General features: G+C 44.5%; 1 protein-coding gene across 1 annotated transcript in view; it reads right to left on the minus strand.

Moving 5' to 3' along the window:
* Nucleotides 1–4,579: 4,579 nt before the first annotated feature.
* CFAP95 (cilia and flagella associated protein 95) overlaps nt 4,580–22,339 on the minus strand; it is a 54,081-nt gene continuing 36,321 nt past the window's right edge. The window contains exon 6 of the mRNA XM_073346245.1: nt 4,580–4,778. Within this exon, the coding sequence (XP_073202346.1) occupies nt 4,581–4,778 (198 nt within the window). The 3' untranslated portion in view covers nt 4,580. The remainder of the gene's footprint in view (nt 4,779–22,339) is intronic.

The following is a 22,339-nucleotide window of genomic DNA, read 5'->3' on the forward strand; positions in this document are numbered from 1 at the left end:
AGGAATTTCAAAATAAATTTCCTGAATGCAAGGTACTTCATGTACATAGTGAAATAAACATTGCATGTAGCCAATAAACGTTCACCAAACACAAACACATCTCACAAGTAATTTAGATTCAAATGCAAATCCAGCATTCAGCAGGTAGACCTGTGACTATCACTGCAGGACCGTGGAACCATAAACTAACCAATGGATTACATTTATCCAGGGATGTAGTTTTTCCATCTGTGATAATATCATGGGCAATAATTTTCATTTACTAATCTACATATAATCAAAACAAGCTAGTGTTGTAAGTAAAAATACCCTTTGGGTCAAATTCTGTCCTGTCATAATTCCATTGACTTCAGTGGGTGATGCCCACAGAATTTGGCCCATTTTATTTAACTATTTCTGAACACCCTGTGTGAGATGGAATGGATACAGACTGGAAATTACTTATACAGAATGTGACAGGGACTTGCATCATTTGGTGGCATGTAGCACAATCTGCAGGGAAATGACAGGCATGTCGCGTGATACCTTTTCAATGTGTCATGTCAATAGCAGTTGTGTGAGATGCCTATCACTTGGCTGATTTGCTTACTGACATGATACTTAATGCTGACCAGTGCTATTAGGCAATGGATGCAAACTAAACTATATTACTGCTGGTCAGTCAATCAACTGAGACAGGAAGTAAGACATAGCAGCCCTCTTCAAGGCAGAAATATCAATATTTCAGTAAGAGAGATAATTCCATTGAAGCTGATATTCAAGAGACTCCATGATTTATACCCCTGCTAATTTCCATGATAATTGCCATGACTGATACTTTGGTAACCAGTTAGATGTCTTGAGAATTCACAAGCAAAAATTATTGAGTGAAGCAATAACTGGGGAATTTTTTCAAATGCTCCATCTGTGCACTGCAGAAATGTCTTGTATACTTGTATTTGGGTTGCTTTACAAATACGTCATCTCTAAGACTCTGCAAGGAATTGGCAAATGGAACTTTGCCTTCTCCAGATTTGTGAAAATGGTGTCTTTTTATTATTAATTATTATTATTATTTTAGTGGAGCAAAACCTCCATAAGAAGTTATTGGAATGCTGGAACATTTCCTCTTTTGCCATTTTAATGAGCATTGAACATCAACAATGAGTGGATTACATGGAGACATCAATAAAATCAGTGTTGTTCTTCTCTAACATGTAAACATAGATGCTTAAGCTCTGACTCCAACATGTTCCAGCCAATGTCTCAACTTTGTCTGTTTTGCCTGCAGGGATCCTAGGGCCTTTATAAACATCTGCTCTACTGGTTCTTGAGGGAGCTTGCTGACATTTCTTTTCCATGTTCCATAGTAGCGCATGGTGGTCCATTCTAGATGTAGGCCCTTGTCCACATCACCTATCTTCACTTTACCCTGTGTATTTTTAAGTCATTTGCGTATTTCCAGTAATACAGTCATTAAAGTTCATATGGAGATGCTGTGAATTTATTAGATGGCCAGTATCCTAGAACTAGTCAGTGAAATTAGAAATACCATCATCTTTTTTTTCTGTGTTATTGCTTCAGGAAAGATATTTACACATTAGAATGGGCTTCAACCAATTTATCTGAGGGAGGCCCCCTTTTACTTCTAAGACTTCCTAGTGACTTCCGCTGATCTTAATGAAAAAAATCTTTCAAAAGCATTTTCAAATTTCTTATCTTCTTGATTGGTGTTGTGTTAAGAGTCGATATTGCCTCACTTAATAATAAACCACCAGTGCATAGAAATACAGCATACAGCTATTGCATATGGTTTTGATATCCAGAGCAGTGACGAATATTTGGCTGTGCTGCCCTTAGTTTCAACCTAATATCTACAAAGTAATTTCTAATCTAGATGTGGGTACTTTATCCGAAGCACAGTCATTTGGATACAATATATATTTTATGGGCAGAAAATGTTTGTATTAAATCACTGTATTGCAACAAAAGGACAGCTCTGAACCCCACAAAGATCTCTATTTATAAGTGATTCCTTTTGATCTGTGTGGACTTTCTGAACTGTTCTTAGCCTAATTTTACCTACATTTGCTTTTGTTTTTTCCTGTTCAGTTTATTTCTCTGACAGGCAGCTTTCCTCTGCCATGTGCCAGTTTGAACATCTGCAGTGCATGAATGGCTCCAGGACAAAGTCTGCTGGGATGCACAGTTTATTTTGGGTACTATTCAGGGCTGATTGTACGTGTGACCCTTTTAATTAATGTCAAATGTACTCCTTGGCTACTTGTGGTACTTGGTCAGTAACCTATGCTTACTGGTATTTGGAGCCATTGCACTAGAAGAATTAGTTTATTCAGTAGAATGCAGGCTGATATTCATGACTAATTTGAACAAACTTGAAATACACAGTATTGTTAACTGAGTATCATGTTCTATTAGAAACTTATGTTCTTTATCTCACGAATTCTGAGATGTCCTAAAGGCATCCTCTAACACCTCCCTGTCTGTCTAATGAAAAATGATACAAAAGGGGGAGAGAAAGAGTCCTTATGTTGCCAAAGGTTTCAAGTGCATATAGAATCACTAGTCACTCATCTACACCCACAAATAGGAAAACAATAGAATTACGTTCATTGGCTTGTTTCATTAAAATCAACATCAACAAAAGCCATTGTATTTACCAAGGCTGATTTTAATTTCTACCTCAGAGTCAGAGTTAATGAACTGTGTGGAAACAGATTGGCTGTGCAAGATTTACCACACAGAAGGAAAATCCAGTTAAAGTCCTATGGGATTGAAGGCCTTACCTCTCTCTCCACTTCCACAGCTGAACATTTTATTCATTATCTACTACTACTGAATCTGGAAACTATTCTATTGAACTGTTTTAGTATTAGGATTAATGTCCAATCTCAATCTAAGGACAAATATAGTAGCTAGTTGATGCCGTGATTAAAGTTGCCTTAGACTTTCCATATCAGTGGCACAGCAGGTGGCAATCAGGCTATACAGTCAGGTCAGACATCTCTGCAACATTACACTGAATTTGACATCTCTTTTTTATGATATTGTATTGCAGCATTACTCCTGGCCTTCCTTGGTTCCACCGCAAAAGAGAGAGCTTACATCATCTCATCACCAGCAAGTGCCTGGCCTCAGCAGTTTTCATTGCATGCATTCTGTATAACTATCCACTTTGTTTCTAGATTAGGGAACCAATTCTGAAAAGAGGACTGAGGGCCACACACAAAAAATTCTCACAAACCTGCAGAGTCACATTCATATTTGTCACTGTGCATACAGGTAACTCGTTAGTGCATAATAACCATCTGCACACACAGTCATAGTAATTATATGTATAAAGGTCAGTGTGCATTTGAGTGTACACACCTTGTTTTCTAACCCTTTCATCATTCTTGTGCCTCTTCTCTGAACTCTCTCCAATTTATCAACATCCTTCCTGAATTGTGACACCAGAATTCCAGTGCCAAATACAGAGGAAAATAGCCTCTCTGTTCCTACTCAAGATTCCCATTTATATGTCCAAGGAGTGCATTAGCCCATTAGGCCAGAGCATTGCACTGGGAGCTGTGATGAGGTGTCTGCCCACACAGGTGCAGAAAGGATTAATCTCAGCAGGGAGCAATGGAAGTGAAACCTCCGAGCAGCCCTGAGAGGCTGTCTGAGGCACAGCCAATCAGGGAGGAGTTGCAGGGAGCAAACCAAGCTGGGCCTGGCAGGCTCAGATAAGAGGAGCTTCAGGGTAGAGCAGGGTCAGTAGCTGTTTGGAGCTCATGGAGTGAAGGGCTGGGCTCCCAGCAGGTGGAAGAAGTACTAGCACCATGGACAGCTCAGTGCTTGAAGGTCCGGAGGTAAGGGCGGAGTAGGTGCAGAGGCATGGGGAAGAGGCTCTGGGAAAAGCAGTGAGCAGTTCCAAGGAGAGCAGCATGAGGTTACCATCAACAGAGTCCTTGGATTGGGACCCGGAGTAGTGGGTGGGCCTGGGTTCTCCCCACCACCACCAACACTGGGGAAGTGGCATGATTATTGGACTACAATACTAACCCCCAATAGGGGGAAAACATAGATGGTGACATGGCCAGAGGGCAGAGCCATGAAGAGGACACTGTGGTTCCTGAGGCAGCAAGAGGGGCTGCAGGCAGATGCAGAGACAGAGTGATGGTATGCAAACCGCGGTCCGGGAGGGTGTCTGCCTTGAGCTAATCCCCAGAGGGACCAGGAGAAGGCACCAGCCAGTAAGTGATGTGCCCCGTGACAGGAGCTCATATCCACCACAACCCCCAAAGCTTTTTCAGAGTCATTGCTTCCCATGATAAACTCTCCCATCAGAGCAACAGTGTTCAGCTAAGATCAGCGTATATATAATCTGTAAAAGCTCCATAAAATGCTTAATCATAAAAAATACTCCATATATAGGAAACCTTCATACAATGTAGGAATAGAGCAACCCAATATAAAGAGATCACTTGTAGAACAATGCATCTACTGTAGCAAGCATTTCAAAAATATTTATTGGAATATTTGGAAAATAGTTAATACATGACATACAATGTATCTACTTCAGATTCCATTATTACTGCTTAGAAATTATCTTCATGCACATTTGAGGGTATAGGATTAGTTACTGGGAAGACCTTTTGCTTTATATCAGCATTGGCATATATACCACTCTCATCTTGCCATGTGTTGATACCATGTCTTCTATAATCTGCTGTGTCAGTAAACTGAGAGTGACATTTTCTATGAACTATAGAATAACCATCTGGTTGGGCTCCAACCTGTGGATACAAGAGAGATTATAGTAGTTCATTCTTCAGCAAACACAAATGTTCCAAAACATGCTGCTTGATAACATCTTGCTCATATTATGGTCAAAATTTAACCTGCAAGAAATTAAACCACTTCACAGAATATAATTATATCTCCTAATTAAATGTCTGGCCACAATATCTGATGCACTGAATTGTGGACCACAGAATACGTATTGGTTTAGTGGCCAAGATTGGTGAACTTGGAAGACTGATTTATTTCCTGGCTTCTGGAGATTATTTTTTTTTTGTAATTAAATTAAAAAATATTTGTTCTTGAACAATTTTTTCTAAGAAAGGGAAGGTAACATACCTTACAATAACTGGAATTCTTTGAGATGTGTGGTCCCTATGGATATTCATTGTGGGTTCTAATGTGCTCCATGCACCTGAGCCTGGAAGATTCTTCACTAGCAGCATCTGTTGGTTCACCTGTGCCCTGTGCCTCCTTGTGCTCCGAACCAAGGGCACAAGTGGTGGCACAGACAAACTGTCTCTGCAGTTCCTACTCTACTGTAAATCAAGTAAATAACTGAGCAGAGGAGAAGGAGGACAGGTCGTGGAATACCAACAAAGACCACACATCTTGAAGAACTCCAGTTACCATAAAGGTAAGTAACCTCCCTTTCTTCTTCTAATGCTGGTACCTGTAGATATTCACTGTGGGTTACTCACAAGCAGTACTCCTCGAGGAGGATGGTGTGAAGACCCAGGGTAAACCACAGATTGCAGGACTGCCGTACCAAAGGATGCTGAAGAAGCCTGCACCAATATGTATTGTCTGGTAAACATGTGCAATGAGCTCCATGTCACTGCTCTACAGATTTCTACAAAAAGTATGCCTTGCAGAGACTAGTATATGCTCTAGTTGAGGTACAGAGGTAGTGTGTGCTCTAGTTGAGTGGGCCCTCACACCTTGAGGAGGAGCTATGATCATATAATAACACTGCAGGCTGTATTCTACTATCCAATTTGGGAACCTTTGAAATGAAATTTCCTCCCCTTTCATCCACTTGGCAAAGGAGAAGAATAATCTCAGGGATTTTCAAAAGGGCTTCATCCTTTGATGGTAAAAAAGCCAAAGCTCTACAAATAGCCAGGGAGTTGTCTCCTAGCCTCTCTAGTGTCAAGAGGTTTCAGGTAGAATACCGCTAGATGAAGAGTCCAATTCAGGTGGAATGTGGAGGGAACCTTTGCGATGAATTTGGCATGTAACCTTAGGGACACTTTGTTATGGAACACCATGTAGGGAGGGTCTGCCATAAAAGCCACAAGCTCCCCAACTCTCCTAGCTGAAGTGATTGCTGTTAGGAAGACTAATTTCATAAATACATGGAGAAGGGAACAGGAGGCCAAAGACTCCAATGGTGGATTCACAAGTGCCGACAGTAGGAGGTTAAGGTTCCAATTAGGAATTGGCACTGATACTGGAGGCTCTGACAAGACCCCTCAGAAATGTCATGGTCAAAGGGTGGGTATACATCACACAATTATCTGTTGGAGAATGGAAAGCATTGATTGCTCCCAGGTGCACACACATTGAGCTAATGGATAAACCCAAAGACTTCAGGGAAAGGAGATATTCCAACAGTAGAAATGCCAAAATCCAATGGATGTACGTGGCAATGCTGGCACCAGATGAAAAATCTCTTCCACTTGACAGCATAGTATTTTCTCATGGAAGCCTTTCTGTAGTGTCTGAGGATGGATTGGACTTCCTTGCAGCAAGACTTTTCTATGCTTGTCACCCATCCAAAAGCTAAGTTGTGCGGTGGAGGGAGATCAAGCTGGAATGGACAGTTTTGCCTTTGTTCTGAGTTGGAAGGTTCAGCGACACATGGACATCTGGTAGATACTGGTGAACCAAAACTGTCTAAGCCATCAAGAAACCACTAGGATCACTGTCAATTTGTCCTGCTTGATCTTGTTCAGGACATGATGTAAGAGGGGAATGAGTGGGAATGCATACACTAGTGACTATGACCACTGAACTGTGAATGAATCCCTTCTGGAATTGTGCCCTTGAGCAACACAGGAGCAATAGGCTGGACATGTCTTCTTACTGGGATGCAAAGAGGTCCCATGACAGGGAGCTCCACTGACAGAAGACGTTCTGCACCACCAAATTGTGAAGTACCCACTCACAGTCTCTGTGCAAGTGGTCTCTGCTGAGGCTGTCTGTTATAGTGTTCATTACTCTGGGAAGGTGCATTGCTGAAAGGGTGATCTGGTGTCAGATGCACTAATTCCAGAGCTTGTCTCTTGTTTATGTAGAATACTGCTGTTATGTTGTCTGACATGATGTGAACATATGAAAAGCAGAAACCTTTTGCAAGCCTCATGCACTGCCCAAAGATTGATATGTAACTGGGACTCCTGTTGGGTCCAAGAACCTTGCAACCTTTGGATGTCCAGATGTGCTCCCCAACTTAGGGGGAAGGGGGCGGTCTGTGCTTAGATTCTTTGTAGGTGGAGGGGACACATAGGTAACCTCTACAAACACAGATTTCTTTTTTTCCCCCACCAGATGAGAAGACAGAACACTCTGAGGGATCATAACTTGACTAAGGTATCTCTATTCAGCATCCACACCATACACAGCCATGCCTGAAGGCAATGAAGATGGAGCCTGGTGAAGAGTGTTTTGTATCTGCAGGCAGCCATGTGTATGAGAAGGACCAGACAGAAATGAGCTGTTTTCTATGGACTCAGTCAGAGTTAGGTGATTTTGGAGGTCCTTGATTGCAAGGCCCTGTCTTTAGGTAAGTAAGCTTTGGGTGAAGTCAAGTCCAGAGTTGCTCCAATCAATTCTATAATCTGCATGGTGATTAAACCGGACATTTCTAGGTTCATTTGAAGTCCTACAAATTGCAGGAAACTGAGTATACTGTCCCGTGAGCAGCTAGTCATAGAGGTTAGAGGAAAAACTGGACTGCCCTGGCGATGCAAGTGTGTTGCTACCACCACAAATTCCTTTGTGAAAACTCTTTGGGATGTCGAGAGGCCAAAAAGAACCCTGTACTTGTAATGTTCTAGTCCCACCAAAAAGCACAGAAAATTCCAGTGAGATGGGTGAATGTCTATATGAAAAGAGACATCCTTCAAACTGAGAACTGCAAACCAGTCACCTTTGTTGAGGAAAGGGATGTTGTGATAATTGGGCCTACAAATTTACCCTAATTGTGATCTCAACTGTAAAAAGTAAATGAAAGTTTATGTCACAATAACCTATAACAAACATTGATGGGGAAAGGAAGACAGACTGAATTAGTCCAAACACAAATGCCTACTGATCTAACTCTAGGACTGTGTGAAGATCATGCTTGGTACACAATAAAAGTGGGAACCAGAAGTCAGTGATGAAAATCAGTGTGTTGGAAACTATTTTGTCCATGAATTAGGCCTAATGAGGGTATGGACTATTCCACCCATCACTCCCTTTCGGGGTCCTTAAAGAAACAGACTTTAGGGAGAAAAACTGACTACTGGCATGATCTTCACCATCATGGCTGCCACCCCCATCATCTCCTAGGACCCCGGGTCCTACATCATGATCTTGAGAGATGTTCTGTCCTGACCAGGCCAGATAGAGGAACCCAGTACCACTTCTGGATCCCAAAACACCACCTGGGATGAAAAAGGATTGAACTTTGACAACAGCAGCAACAGCAACTCCAGCCCATCTCAACTAACTTCTTATTTTTCCCCAAAAGGATAGTTATTACAATCTTTAATATAATCTAACAGACTGTCAGACAAGGGATGTTAATATGAAAGTCTTATGTAATACTTTATATTTTCAAAGACTGTTTTCCCTTCTTGTTGTGTTTGATAAAAGTTTTAAAAGCTTTTCAATGGTGTGTTTGCCATGGTATTAATCAGGCTGAGGTCTCTGAATACCAAAACCCAAATCTTGCTTAACACTGTTTCACACTGGACAGTGACTGGACCATATATTCCTCCTTAATTAATACAACAGAGATTATGGAATCCAGAGTGGTCATCCTGAATCTCAAACAGAATATGAAGACATTCAGCTGTCTGGGATCTAGAATGGGTCTCCTTTTTGGAATGAGGAAGTATCTCAAATAGGAAACCCTTCCCCCTGTGTTGAGGAGGCATGGGTTCTATGGCTCCTAACTGAAGATGGGCGTTTACCTCCTGTCTGAGGAGCCTGTCATGAGAGGGATCCCTGAAGAGGGACAGGGAGTGGGCATTTGGTGTAGGAATGGAAAGGAATTTGATTGTGTAACCAGTGGGAGATAATCTCCAAGACCCATCTGTCTGAAGTAACATGTTGCCACACTGGAAAGAAATGGAACATGTGGCCACTGAAGGGGGTAGGGACTGTATGGATGCACCAAGACTGGTTTTTAGCTCTTGAAGGTCCCATCAGAATGACTTCTTGGCATGGGATAGCTGGTGAGGGGGGGAAGCAATGGTATGGGGTGCAGTCTGCCTGCAATGGTGTAACTTCTGGTTTCCTGGGTGGCTCATAAGCTTATTGATGGAAGAAGGAATGGGGAGTGAAACGCTGTTTATGACAGTGGCTTAGATTACTTCCTCCAAGGGTCTGGGATGTAAATCCCCAGCGAGCAGAGGGTAACCTGGGAGTCTTTGAGAGAGTGTAATGATTTGTCTTTTTTTTTGCTGAACATAAGGTTACCCTTGAAGAGGAGGTTTTCTACCATTGTTTGGACTTCAGTAGGAAACCTCAATGACTGAAGCCAAGAAACCCACCTTATAACTACTGAAGTCTCCATGGAGCGGGAAGTGGGGTCAGTAGCTTTGAAAGATGTTTGGAGGGACAACTAAGCTATCCACCATCCAGAACAGCCTGAAATTGTAGATTGAGCTCCTGGGAAGCTTGCTAGCAAATGGAGACACCTTATTATAATGAGTCATTTCAACATCCAGAGCCTGGTAATTTGCCATCCGGAATTGTAGGCTGGTAAAAGAGAAGCTCTTCCTCTCAAGGAAGGTCCAGTTTTCTCCCTATTGGATGGGGTAACCAAGGCTACTTCAATCTGTTGTGCTTGGTACTGGCTTGAACTACTAGCAAAGTTGGGACAGGATGGGGGAAAAACATACTGCCTCTTTAGATGAGACAAAAGTATCTCTTCTCAGTCTTTTTTGGGGTTAGGGCACAGTTAAATGCAGTATGCCAAACAGCTGGAGTGAATTCTAATAAGACTCTATTGATGGGAAGTGCTACCTTACCAGGGCCCATAGTTTGAAGGATGCCCAGAAGTTTGTGAGTAGGGTCCTGAACTTCTTCCAGAGGGATCTGTAAAGCCTTCACAATCATCCTCAAGAGGTCCTGAAGTTGTTTAAAATCATCAGGTGGCGAAGGTGAGACCAGCATCACTGCTTTGTCAGGAGCCAGGGAAGACAGAGCTGCAGATGGATCAGGCAGTTCCAGCTGGTTGGGGTGTTTCTCCTCTTCACAGTGCTTCTGGGTGGAAAGGGGGGGGCTGAGGCTTTTCCCGCTAAGAAGAGTTGTGTTCATATTCCTGCTCTGATCCCTTGGAGTCAGGAGGCCCAAAGTATGGGACCCACGAGTGCCAATAAAGCCCAGATATAGGGTTGTATGGGTATACAACCCCATAGTGGAGGGCACCACTGGTCCCAGGCCTGCTGGTATGTCTTGTGGCACTGAGAGGGCACCCATGCCACATCTTGGCCATTGGAGTGGTCTGTGCATCGGCCTTAATCTTGCTGGAGGAATAAGAGTCCTTGGCATATACAGGCAGAGCTGTCAGTACCTCATGTCTTAAGCCATGATTGGTAGATTGAATTGGTGAGTGGCACACTTTTGGTGCTCACAGGTCAACATCCCAGCTGGTGGAAAGGACCAGGGATTGGTGTACTGATGGTGTAAGTACCTCTCTGGAGATCACTGGAACAGAGAGTAGCAGTGACTCTGAGTTGGTGTAGACCCTAGTTCCTCAAGAATAGCATAGCTGGGTCCAGCAGAAGAGTGAGAAGGGGCTCATGTGTACGTGAATTGGACAGTGCAGGAGGTAGCTGTTAGTACCACTAAGTCCCTCTTCCTCATGAAGTGTGGAACCGCCAGTGCAGAAGGTAATCACACTCTCCTTTCCTTCTCTGATGATGGAACCAGACCCATCCCTGGTTGAGCTGTGGGTATCCCTGTCTCTCAGTATTGGCCCATGTTTGCTGGGAGCTGCAGATGCATACTGGGGCATAGAGTCTTGTCTGAGTTAGAAGGGGTAGAGGAGGCAGACATGTTAGAGAGTTTAAGTGCAGATTTCAACTGCTTCTTAAGAGTGTTTCCTTTTACCTTCTTCCTATACACACCTGGTAGAGTCTTTAAATCTGCACTCTTACTGTCCATGACTGCAAAATGCCATGTCCAAAAGGGTGATAATGGCAGATCCTGCTGATGTACATGGGGTGTCAGCAACCCCAGGGTTGTGCTGTGGCCTTAGAGTTCCATCAAATGCTTCCTAACCCAGAATTCTCAAGATTGCACATGAATGAAATGAGACACTCCCCAAGGCAGCACAAAAAGGAGGCTTAGGGATCACTAACTGGGAATACCTGGGGGCAGGCCAGGTGGGACATAAAGCTGAGGATTTGAGGCATAATAGGTGCTCTGAAGAGTGGGGGTGGCCTGGAAGATAACTCCTACCCCCAACACTACTCTAACTAGAATAAAATAAAACTATTTACAAAAAAAAAATAAACCTGAATAGAAGGCAGGAATGCTAGGAAAGCTGTGGATGCTCTTGGCCCATGAGCAGTAGAAAGGAACTGGAAAGCCAGTTGGTTCATGTCACCCATATGGCCTCAGTTTGGAGCACATGAAGGCACAGGAAAAGACCAATGGACACTACTAGTGAAGAATCTTTCAGTCTCAGGCGTATGTGTAGCCATAGTGAATAGCTATACCAGTGATTCCCAAACTTTAACAGCCCACGAACCCCTTTCACTAAATTGTGAAATCTCATGAACCCCGTCCTAAAAATGAATATTTCCAGGGATTTAAGTTTAAATTTCCTCCACACTCTGAGAGGCTCCTGCTGCTGGACCCCATTGACCGCCCTGGTCAACTGAGCTCAGGCTGCAGGTCCTGCTGACTGTCGGGGCTCGGGCTGCCAGCCCCAACTGCCCGGCCCCGCTCCCCCTGGGGCTCAGGCTGCCAGCCCCATGTGGAGTGCTGGGGTTCAGGCAGCCAGCTCCCGTGCTGATGGGGGCAGGGCTTAGGCTGCCTGGCCCTGCTCTCCCTGGGGCTCAGGCTTCCAGCCCCGCGTGGAGCGCTGGGGTTTGGGCTGCTGACTCCCCCACTGATGGGGGCAGGGCTCAGGCTGCCAGCCCCAACTGCCCTGCCCCACTCTCCCTGGGGCTCGGGCTGTCTGCCCTGCAACTGGCTCCCACCTGCTGCCTCCAGTGCCCAGGGTCCTCTGGCCGCCATTAGTGAAATTTTTCTGGCGAACCCCCTGTAACTTTCTGCAAACCCCCAGGGGTTCGCAAACCCCAGTTTGGGAACCACTGACCTATAGGAACCAGCACTCAAAGGACCTTCGTGTTTCAGAATTTACAATGTGTTAGAAAAAATAATTACCATGGTCTTCTTTTTAACTGTCTTTTTTTTATTAAAATAAATATCATCCATTCAAAGGAGTAATATCACTAACCATGTTTTCATTTCTTGGATTTGCTGCATAATGTATCAGGGCAATTGTTAGAAAGGAAAAAAATAAGAGCAATATTAATTCCTTCTGTGAATTTGCCTTAGCCCTGGTCTACACTAGGACTTTAGGTCGAATTTAGCAGCATTAAATCGATGTAAACCTGCACCCGTCCACACGATGAAGCCCTTTATTTCGACTTAAAGGACTCTTAAAATCGATTTCCTTACTCCACCCCTGACAAGTGGATTAGCGCTTAAATCGGCCTTGCTGGCTCGAATTTGGGGTACTGTGGACACAATTCGATGGTATTGGCCTCCGGGAGCTATCCCAGAGTGCTCCATTGTGACTGCTCTGGACAGCACTCTCAACTCAGATGCACTGGCCAGGTAGACAGGAAAAGAACCGCGAACTTTTGAATCTCATTTCCTGTTTGGCCAGCGTGGCAAGCTGCAGGTGACCATGCAGAGCTCATCAGCACAGGTGACCATGATGGAGTCCCAGAATCGCAAAAGAGCTCCAGCATGGACTGAACGTGAGGTATGGGATCTGATCGCTGTATAGGGAGAGGAATCCGTGCTATCAGAACTCCGTCCCAGTTTTCGAAATGCCAAAACCTTTGTCAAAATCTCCCAGGGCATGAAGGACAGAGGCCATAACAGGGACCCGAAGCAGTGCTGCGTGAAACTGAAGGAGCTGAGGCAAGCCTACCAGAAAACCAGAGAGGCGAACGGCCGCTCCGGGTCAGAGCCCCAAACATGCCACTTCTATGATGAGCTGCATGCCATTTTAGGGGGTTCAGCCACCACTACCCCAGCCATGTTGTTTGACTCCTTCAATGGAGATGGAGGCAATACGGAAGCAGGTTTTGGGGATGAAAAAGATGATGATGAGGAGGTTGTAGATAGTTCACAGCAAGCAAGCGGAGAAACCGGTTTTCCCGACAGCCAGGAACTGTTTCTCACACTGGACCTGGAGCCAGTACCCCCCGAACCCACCCAAGGCGGCCTCCTGGATCCAGCAGGCAGAGAAGGGACCTCCGGTGAGTGTACCTTTTAAAATACTATACATGGTTTAAAAGCAAGCATGTGAAAGGATTACTTTGCCCTGGCATTCGCGGCTCTCCTGGATGTACTCCCAAAGCCTTTGCAAAAGATTTCTGGGGAGGGCAGCCTTATTGCGTCCTTCATGGTAGGACACTTTACCACTCCAGGCCAGTAACACATACTCGGGAATCATTGTACAACAAAGCATTGCAGTGTATGTTTGCTGGCATTCAAATAACATCCATTCTTTATCTCTCTGTGTTATCCTCAGGAGAGTGAGATATAATTCATGGTCACCTGGTTAAAATAGAGTGCTTTTCTTCAAGGGACACTCAGAGGAGCCCATTCCTGCTGGGCTGTTTGCCTGTGGCTAAACAGAAATGTTCCCCGCTGCTAGCCACAGGGAGGGGGGAGGGTTGAGGGGGTAGCCACGCAGTGGGGGGAGGCAAAATGCGACCTTGTAACGAAAGCACATGTGCTATGTATGTAATGTTAACAGCAAGGTTTACCCTGAAAGAGTGTAGCCACTGTTTTATAAAATGTGTCTTTTTAAATACCGCTGTCCCTTTTTTTTTCTCCACCAGCTGCATGTGTTTCAATGATCACAGGATCTTCTCCTTCCCAGAGGCTAGTGAAGCTTAGAAAGAAAAAAACGCACTCAAGATTAAATGTTCTCCGAGCTCATGCTGTCCTCCCACACTGACAGAGCACAGACGAATACGTGGAGGCAAATAATGTCAGAGTGCAGGAAAGCACAAAATAACCGGGAGGAGAGGTGGCGGGCTGAAGAGAGTAAGTGGCGGGCTGAAGAGAGGGCTAAAGCTCAAATGTGGTGGCAGCGTGATGAGAGGAGGCAGGATTCAATGCTGAGGCTGCTGGAGGACCAAACCAGTACACTCCAGTGTATGGTTGAGCTGCAGCAAAGGCAGCTGGAGCACAGACTGCCACTACAGAACCCTGTGTAACCAACTGCCCTCCTCCCCAAGTTCCATAGCCTCCACACCCAGACGCCCAAGAACGCGGTGGGGGGGCCACCGGCCACTCCACCACAGAGGATTGCCCAAAAAAAAGAAGGCTGGCATTCAATAAATTTTAAAGTTGTAAACTTTTAAAGTGCTGTGTGGCATTTTCCTTCCCTCCTCCACCACCCCTCCTGGGCTACCTTGGTAGTCATCCCCCTATTTGTGTGATGAATGAATAAAGAATGCATGAATGTGAAGCAACAATGACTTTATTGCCTCTGCAAGCGGTGATCGAAGGGAGGAGGGGAGGGTGGTTAGCTTACAGGGAAGTAGAGTGAACCAAGGGGCGGGGGGTTTCATCAAGGAGAAACAAACAGAACTTTCACACCGTAGCCTGGCCAGTCATGAAACTGGTTTTCAAAGCTTCTCTGATGCGTACCGCGCCCTCCTGTGTTCTTCTAACCACCCTGGTGTCTGGCTGCGCATAACCAGCAGCCAGGCAATTTGCCTCAACCTCCCACCCGCCATAAACATCTCCCCCTTACTCTCACAGATATTGTGGAGCACACAGCAAGCAGTAATAACAGTGGGAATATTGGTTTCGCTGAGGTCTAAGCGAGTCAGTAAACTGCGCCAGCGCGCCTTTAAACGTCCAAATGCACATTCTACCACCATTTTGCACTTGCTCAGCCTGTAGTTGAACAGCTCCTGACTAATGTCCAGGCTGCCTGTGTACGGCTTCATGAGCCATGGCATTAAGGGGTAGGCTGGGTCCCCAAGGATACATATAGGCATTTCAACATCCCCAACAGTTATTTTCTGGTCTGGGAATAAATTCCCTTCCTGCAGCTTTTGAAACAGACCAGAGTTCCTGAAGATGCGAGCGTCATGTACCTTTCCCGGCCATCCCACATTGATGTTGGTGAAACGTCCCTTGTGATCCACCAGAGCTTGCAGCACTATTGAAAAGTACCCCTTGCGGTTTATGTAATCGGTGGCTTGGTGCTCTGGTGCCAAGATAGGGATATGGGTTCCGTCTATGGCCCCACCACAGTTAGGGAACCCCATTGCAGCAAAGCCATCCACTATGACCTGCACATTTCCCAGGGTCACTACCCTTGATATCAGCAGATCTCTGATTGCGTGGGCTACTTGCATCACAGCAGCCCCAACAGTAGATTTGTCCACTCCAAATTGATTCCCAACTGACCGGTAGCTGTCTGGCGTTGCAAGCTTCCACAGGGCTATCGCCACTCGCTTCTCAACTGTGAGGGCTGCTCTCATCTTGGTATTCACGTGCCTCAGGGTAGGGGAAAGCAAGTCACAAAGTTCCATGAAAGTGCACTTATGCATGCAAAAGTTTTGCAGCCACTGGGAATTGTCCCAGACCTGCAACACTGTGCGGTCCCACCAGTCTGTGCTTGTTTCCCGAGCCCAGAATGGGCATTCCACAGCATGAACCTGCCCCATTAGCACCATGATGCATGCATTGGTAGGGTCCATGCTTTCAGAGAAATCTGTGTCCATGTCCTGATCACTCACCTGACCGCGCTGACGTCGCCTCCTCGCCCGGTATCGCTTTGCCAGGTTCTGGTGCTGCATATACTGCTGGATAATGCGTGTGGTGTTTAATGTGCTCCTAATTGCCAAAGTGAGCTGAGCGGCCTCCATGCTTGCCTTGATATGGTGTCCGCACAGAAAAAAGGCGCGGGACAATTGTCTGCCGTTGCTCTGACGGAGGGAGGGGCGACTGATGACACGGCTTACAGGGTTGGCTTCAGGGAGCTAAAATCAATAAAGGGGGTGGCTTTACATCAAGGAGTATTTCAGGCAGGACTTCACGGAGGGTTCCAATAAGAAATGGTGCACCTAAGTTATTGTTCTTATTGGAACAAGGAGGTTAGCCTGGCCTCTGATTGATACATGGCTAGATTTACCTCGCTGCACCTTCTCTGTGAGTGACTGCAGTGTGACCTAGAGGAATGAGTCCCCTAGACGGGGGGGTGGGGGGGGGGAGCAAATGAGTACAAAACAAATCTGGTCTATTTCTTGTTTTGATCCACTCCATCTATCTTTTACATCTTTGGCTGGCAGCAGACGGTGCAGAAGGACTGCATGCCATCCACATCTCATGGCTGCTCGGCAGAAGATGGTACAGTACGACTGCTAGCCACCCTCATCTCTTGCCTGCCCGGCAGAAGATTGTACAATACGACTGCTAGCCATCCTCATCTCTTGCCTGCCCGGCAGAAGATGGTACAGTACGACTGCTAGCAATCCATATCGCCTGCCTGCTCACCATAAGACGGTTCAATAGGACTGACTGCAGGACTAAAGAGAATGACCTGGTCAAGTCACTCCAAATTTAGTCCCTGCGCCCATGTCTGCCCAGGTGCTCCCAGCCGACATGGCCAGGAGCACCTCGGACACGACGAGGACGGCTACCAGTCGTATTGCACCGTCTGCTGCCACAAGGCAATGGGTTGCTGCTACTGTGTAGCAATGCCGTACCGCGTCTGCCAGCACCCAGGAGACATACGGTGATGGTTACCTGAGCGGGCTCCATGCTTGCCGTGGTATGGCGTCTGCACAGGTAACTCAGGAAAAAAGGCGCGAAACGATTGTCTGCCCTTGCTTTCACGGAGGGAGGGAGGGAAGGGGGGCCTGACGATATGTACCCAGACTCACCCGCGACAATGTTTTAGCCCCATCAGGCATTGGGATCTCAACCCAGAATTCCAATGGGCAGCGGAGACTGCGGGAACTGTGGGATAGCTACCTACAGTGCAACGCTCCAGAAGTCGACTCTAGCCTCAGTACTGTGGAAGCACTCCGCCGAGTTAATGCACTTAATGCACTTAGAGCATTTTCTGTGGGGACACACACACTCGAATATATAAAACCGATTTCTAAAAAACCGACTTCTATAAATTCGACCTTATTCCATAGTGTAGACATACCCTTAGTAAAGGAGCACTATTTGGGATATTTATTTGCATTCTAGCTTACTTGGACATCTAGTTTAATAAACCAGGGCACCATATCATTATCCACATCCCAAAGGGAAGCTTACTTCTGTAGAAACAGGCCAGGGTTATATCTGACAGGGATATTGAGCACAAGATCCTACATTAATGAACCAATTTTTGTTTGGAATAGCTATTAATTTTACAGCAAGCCAAGGATGCTGAAAATTAGATGACCAGAGCTGCTGAACAAAACAAGGGGATTAAAAAAAATGTTTTGTTTGCTCACAGAATCAGAGTACTGAGCTTTATTAGAACTAGAAGGTTAGATGGTATATGTATGGGCAGTTATTGCCTAAGGGCTTGAGAGAAGGTATAAAACAATAAGTATAAAACTACAAGTCATAAAAAGAGACATCCTATTTGAGTGTCTCTCCTGCTGTATAAAATTACAAAACAGACATGAAATAATGAAGACTTCTTGAAAGTCTATCTTTTGCTCTATGGAGAATTCATCCCCCATTGTTTCTTTGTTTTGAACAGTACTGAAGAAGAGTTTACTTCCTTTGAATACTGTTAAACTAACATATGTCATATTTCTTGTTTGATGGATATTGCTATCCTGTATCATTAAAAATGTTTTGACTAACCACCTATATGGGTTTTTTAAGTGTATTTCATAGGCTATGGTCTGTATCAAATTTTTTTGTTTAAACCTGTTTCTTTATAAATGTAGAAAACATAGCAAATGATACAAATATATTTAATTATAATTAAGAAAGCTTTTCTGCTCCCTTTAATCAACAAAAAGCTTTCAAAAAGAGTGTAAATACTTGTCAAAGATCCTACCAAGTACCCTGTTCCAGCTGCCCACCAGGACTGCTGTAATGGGAATCCAAGCCTTTGCTACTCTGGATCCCTGGGGTGTTTCAAGCTCCAAATGCTTCAGCAGGCTCCAGTACTGATTCCTCTCTAGACTTCTCTGGCACATTTCCTGGGCACTGACTCGCAGTCTGTTAACCTTTCTAGGAAATGGGGCTTCTCAGCCCACTGCTCTGGGCCCCAGGAACAGCACTGAATGATCCCTGAGATATCCTGGTAACTCAAAACACCCCCTTTTCCCAGAATTCTACCCAAAGGAGTGAAGGTTCTGGTTTACAGTTTAATAACTCTCTCTCAGGGCATGACGTACGTGTGAAGCAGTCAATAAACAGACTGTACAGAGTATAACACCTTTATGCACAGGTGCCAGCTTCCTCATTTCCCCAGGGGCGCTTGACCCCTGCTCGGTCCCAGGTCCTGCCCCCACTCCACCCCTTCCAAGGCCCCACCCCTTATTATCACACCCATTCTGCTTCCACCCCAGTGGCTTCTGCACACCACTGAACAGCTGACAGCAGTAGGCGGGAGGCCCTGAGAGGGAGGGGGAGATGCTGATCGGCAGGGCCACCAGCAGGTGGGAGGCACTAGGGGGAAGGGAGAGGATCTGATCTGTGGGGCCGCCAGTGGCTGCTGAACACCCACAATTTTTTTTTCCATGGGTGCTCCAGCCCTGGAGCACTGACAGAGTCTGCGCCTATGGCTTTATGTTCTTTTATACTTAATTGTGTCATGCACTGGAGAGTATGAATCATACAAAAGAATGAACAGATGACACCACAAATAACCCTCACTTTCTAGTCCACTCTGGCTTTGTGAGTTCTTGGGAAACCAGATGGATCGAGGCAGGCAGAGTTCCCACCAAATGCAAGCTAGTGCATACTAGCTGGTCTCTCCCTCATGCTTCTGTGACATTGCTCATTCCTGCCCCATCCTTCCTCTTTCTGCCTCACTCCCCCTATTTCTGTGTATTTCTTTATTTAAAACTCCTTGTGGTCAGCTGGTCTCTTTTGTTCTACTCCTGGTAACTTTCCATTGCTCCTACCTTCCTGCCTCCGTTCTGGAGCCAGCTAAAACTGTTTTCTAAGGATGCAGCTCATCCACTGTCCCAGATGTTTGCACCTGAATCGGGTCTTTAAGTCCTAAGCACCTTTGTATTGTACCGGTCTGGTGCATACATGCTACAGGGCCTGTCAGCAATGGTGGACCAACACACATATAAGCACTCAAGACACAACAAATTTTCATAACACAACTTCACAATATCAATCAAAATTCATAAGCGGTACAGGTATTGCCTCACTATCACATACCATTCTACTGTAGGTTAATATGTTCTTGGCAAATACAGTAATGCAAACTGTCATATATCTAATGAAAGAAAAATGGCCAGTTAAGCATGGCCAACATCCTAGGGGTGATCTATCAAAACACTCAGTCAAATGACAATTGACCTTTGTGTGCAAACACTTTACAGAATAAGTTATGCCATTTAAAGAGTATATGGCCAGGATTCTCATCCTACCAAAGCACACAAAGTAAGGCATCCAGACCATAACATGAACCCTCTTTTCCTTCCCCAAGTTAAGTACTCCATTAAACTTTCCATTTTTGGTGCACAAAAACAGAAATTTTACCTTAATTTTTATTTATATCAGTATGTGATTTCTATCACTTATCCTTTTCCTATTGAACACATAAGATATTATTGAAATTGTTTTGTTGTGAATACTGTATATTCTTTCCTGATTTCAATTTTTCACATTGTTTGGACATGATGTGCTAAGCAAAATATCATAGAATTTCAACAAATTTGTCCCTTAGAACAGAACAAACAAGCAAAAACAGAAGTCTTTCACAAAAAGAAAAGGAGTACTTGTGGCACCTTAGAGACTAACCAATTTATTAGAGCATAAGCTTTCGTGAGCTGAGCTGTAGCTCACGAAAGCTTATGCTCTAATAAATTGGTTAGTCTCTAAGGTGCCACAAGTACTCCTTTTCTTTTTGCGAATACAGACTAACACGGCTGTTACTCTGAAAGAAGTCTTTCAGGATCTTATGCTTGGCCTGTGATAAAAAGAAACTTTTCCCGGTATTTATAGTAAATTTTTGTTCAAAGATGGGAAAGTTCTGCTGTAAATAGTCCCTGTTTATACTAGTTTCTTTCCTATAAAATTTCTCATTGCTGCTATCGCTGGTTGAGCTGCAATCTAGTGTAGACAGAACTTCAGGCAACCACTGGCATTTTAACCACTGGGTTGTCTGACCAGCTAAGCATACTGACAGACCAGGACTGGGAGGTACAGAGGATTTGCAAAATGTCTTAGTCAATGAGCGTTGCAGGTGCTCAGTGCTTCTGAAAAACTCAGAAAATTATTTAGGTGCTTAAATATGGATTCCAAAGACCCCCCCCTTTTTTTTTCCTTTTCTTTTTTTTCAAATCTGGGCCCTAAATAGCTGTGATATGCATTTCATTCAATTACTGTGGTTGCTGTGATGCATTGCAAAGTCATGCAATGATGTGGTATTGCATCATCTCATGGTGACAGGATGCAACAGGGGAAAGAGAATGGGGTTGAGAGGCGAGGAGGTGTCTAAAAGTTAATCAAGTCCCAAAGTAGGCCCCTAGCCACTCAAGCACAAGTATGTATGTATATAAACATGGACAATGTGTAGAGCTGTAGGGGAGGAGGATACCTCTCTGGTGCTACCCTCCCGCATTACTATGAATATCATCATTTAGGAGATGACTAGATCAAGACAGAGAATCTGTATTGATTTAAAAACAACAAATAAAAAGAGAGGGCTTAGGGTCCTTCCTTAGAAAATTTTTGAAACACTTGATGCAATTCCTTGCATTATAGAAGATTTTAAACTTGCCAGAGGAAAGTTGTGTTTTATTAAACTATCAACCAACATACATCAAAGCTGCCAAATCCAACACACCCCACCAGATAAAAGCAGAGCAATGTGACACTCTTGGTTCACGCAGGGCAGTAAGTGGGTAAGTTGACAGCTGTCTTGCACCTCTGAGTGCCTTAATGCAATGCTATGCTTCTGTGTCTGACAGCTCTGACACCAATAGCAAGCATACAAGCAGGCAGGTCACACCCTAGTTTCCACCATACAGTTACTCTTTGCAGTGTGACCTCAACAACCCTTCAGCCCCAAGTTCTCCCTCCACAATGTCTTTCTCCACAGTTGTCAGCACCTCTTACTGTAGCACCCACAAAATCTTATTTCACTGCTCCTTTAAAGACAGTACAGTGAAGCTTATTAACTAAACTTAGTTAACTTATTAACTTAATGCTCCACTTCAGTCAAAGCACTGAGCTGCATAATGGTAAAAGTAAAACAAGTTTATTTAAAAAGGGACATAGGTTTAAGTGATACCAAGAAAAGGAATAAGAATAGAAATGGCTACAAACAGTAAAAATATTTTTCTAAGACAAAAACTCAACAAACGAGTCCTTTGTTCAAAGAAGGTTTTCTCCCCACAGTCATTCTCCCAGCATGGCTGGCCCATTCTTTAGCCAGAACCCAACACACAGAGCTCAAAGTACTTCGTTTCTCTGACTCCTTTGGTGAAGGATAACTTAGATGGCTCTCTCCCCTTCTTTGATAGTAAAGTAAATCTTTCAAATGTATTCATTGAAAAATACGCCCAAAGTTTCTCTGTCCTCCTTGGCTGTAGATGTCATGCTGTCTTCCCCACTGCTTGTTACCTTTGTTTACCTTATATGTAAATGTACCTTCACTGTCTCTGCCTGATGACCAGGCTGGTCAAATAGAAAAACGTATTCCTTTGTCTAGGGCAGACTGGGTTTATGCATTGCTTGGCAAACAAACACAATTCTAGCACATATTTATAACTCTTTGTACATACCCCATTTGTACATCATGCAATGATATTGGTACCAGTTTGTATATGATTTTTCCATGACACCTTTTAGATACAGATTATGACAACAGTGTGTTAATGTAGAGAGTATGTCAGGCCTAACAAGAATTGCTGAAACTATG

The sequence above is a fragment of the Lepidochelys kempii genome, chromosome 5 (genome assembly GCF_965140265.1).
Source record: "Lepidochelys kempii isolate rLepKem1 chromosome 5, rLepKem1.hap2, whole genome shotgun sequence".
Classification (NCBI taxonomy): Eukaryota; Metazoa; Chordata; order Testudines; family Cheloniidae; genus Lepidochelys; species Lepidochelys kempii.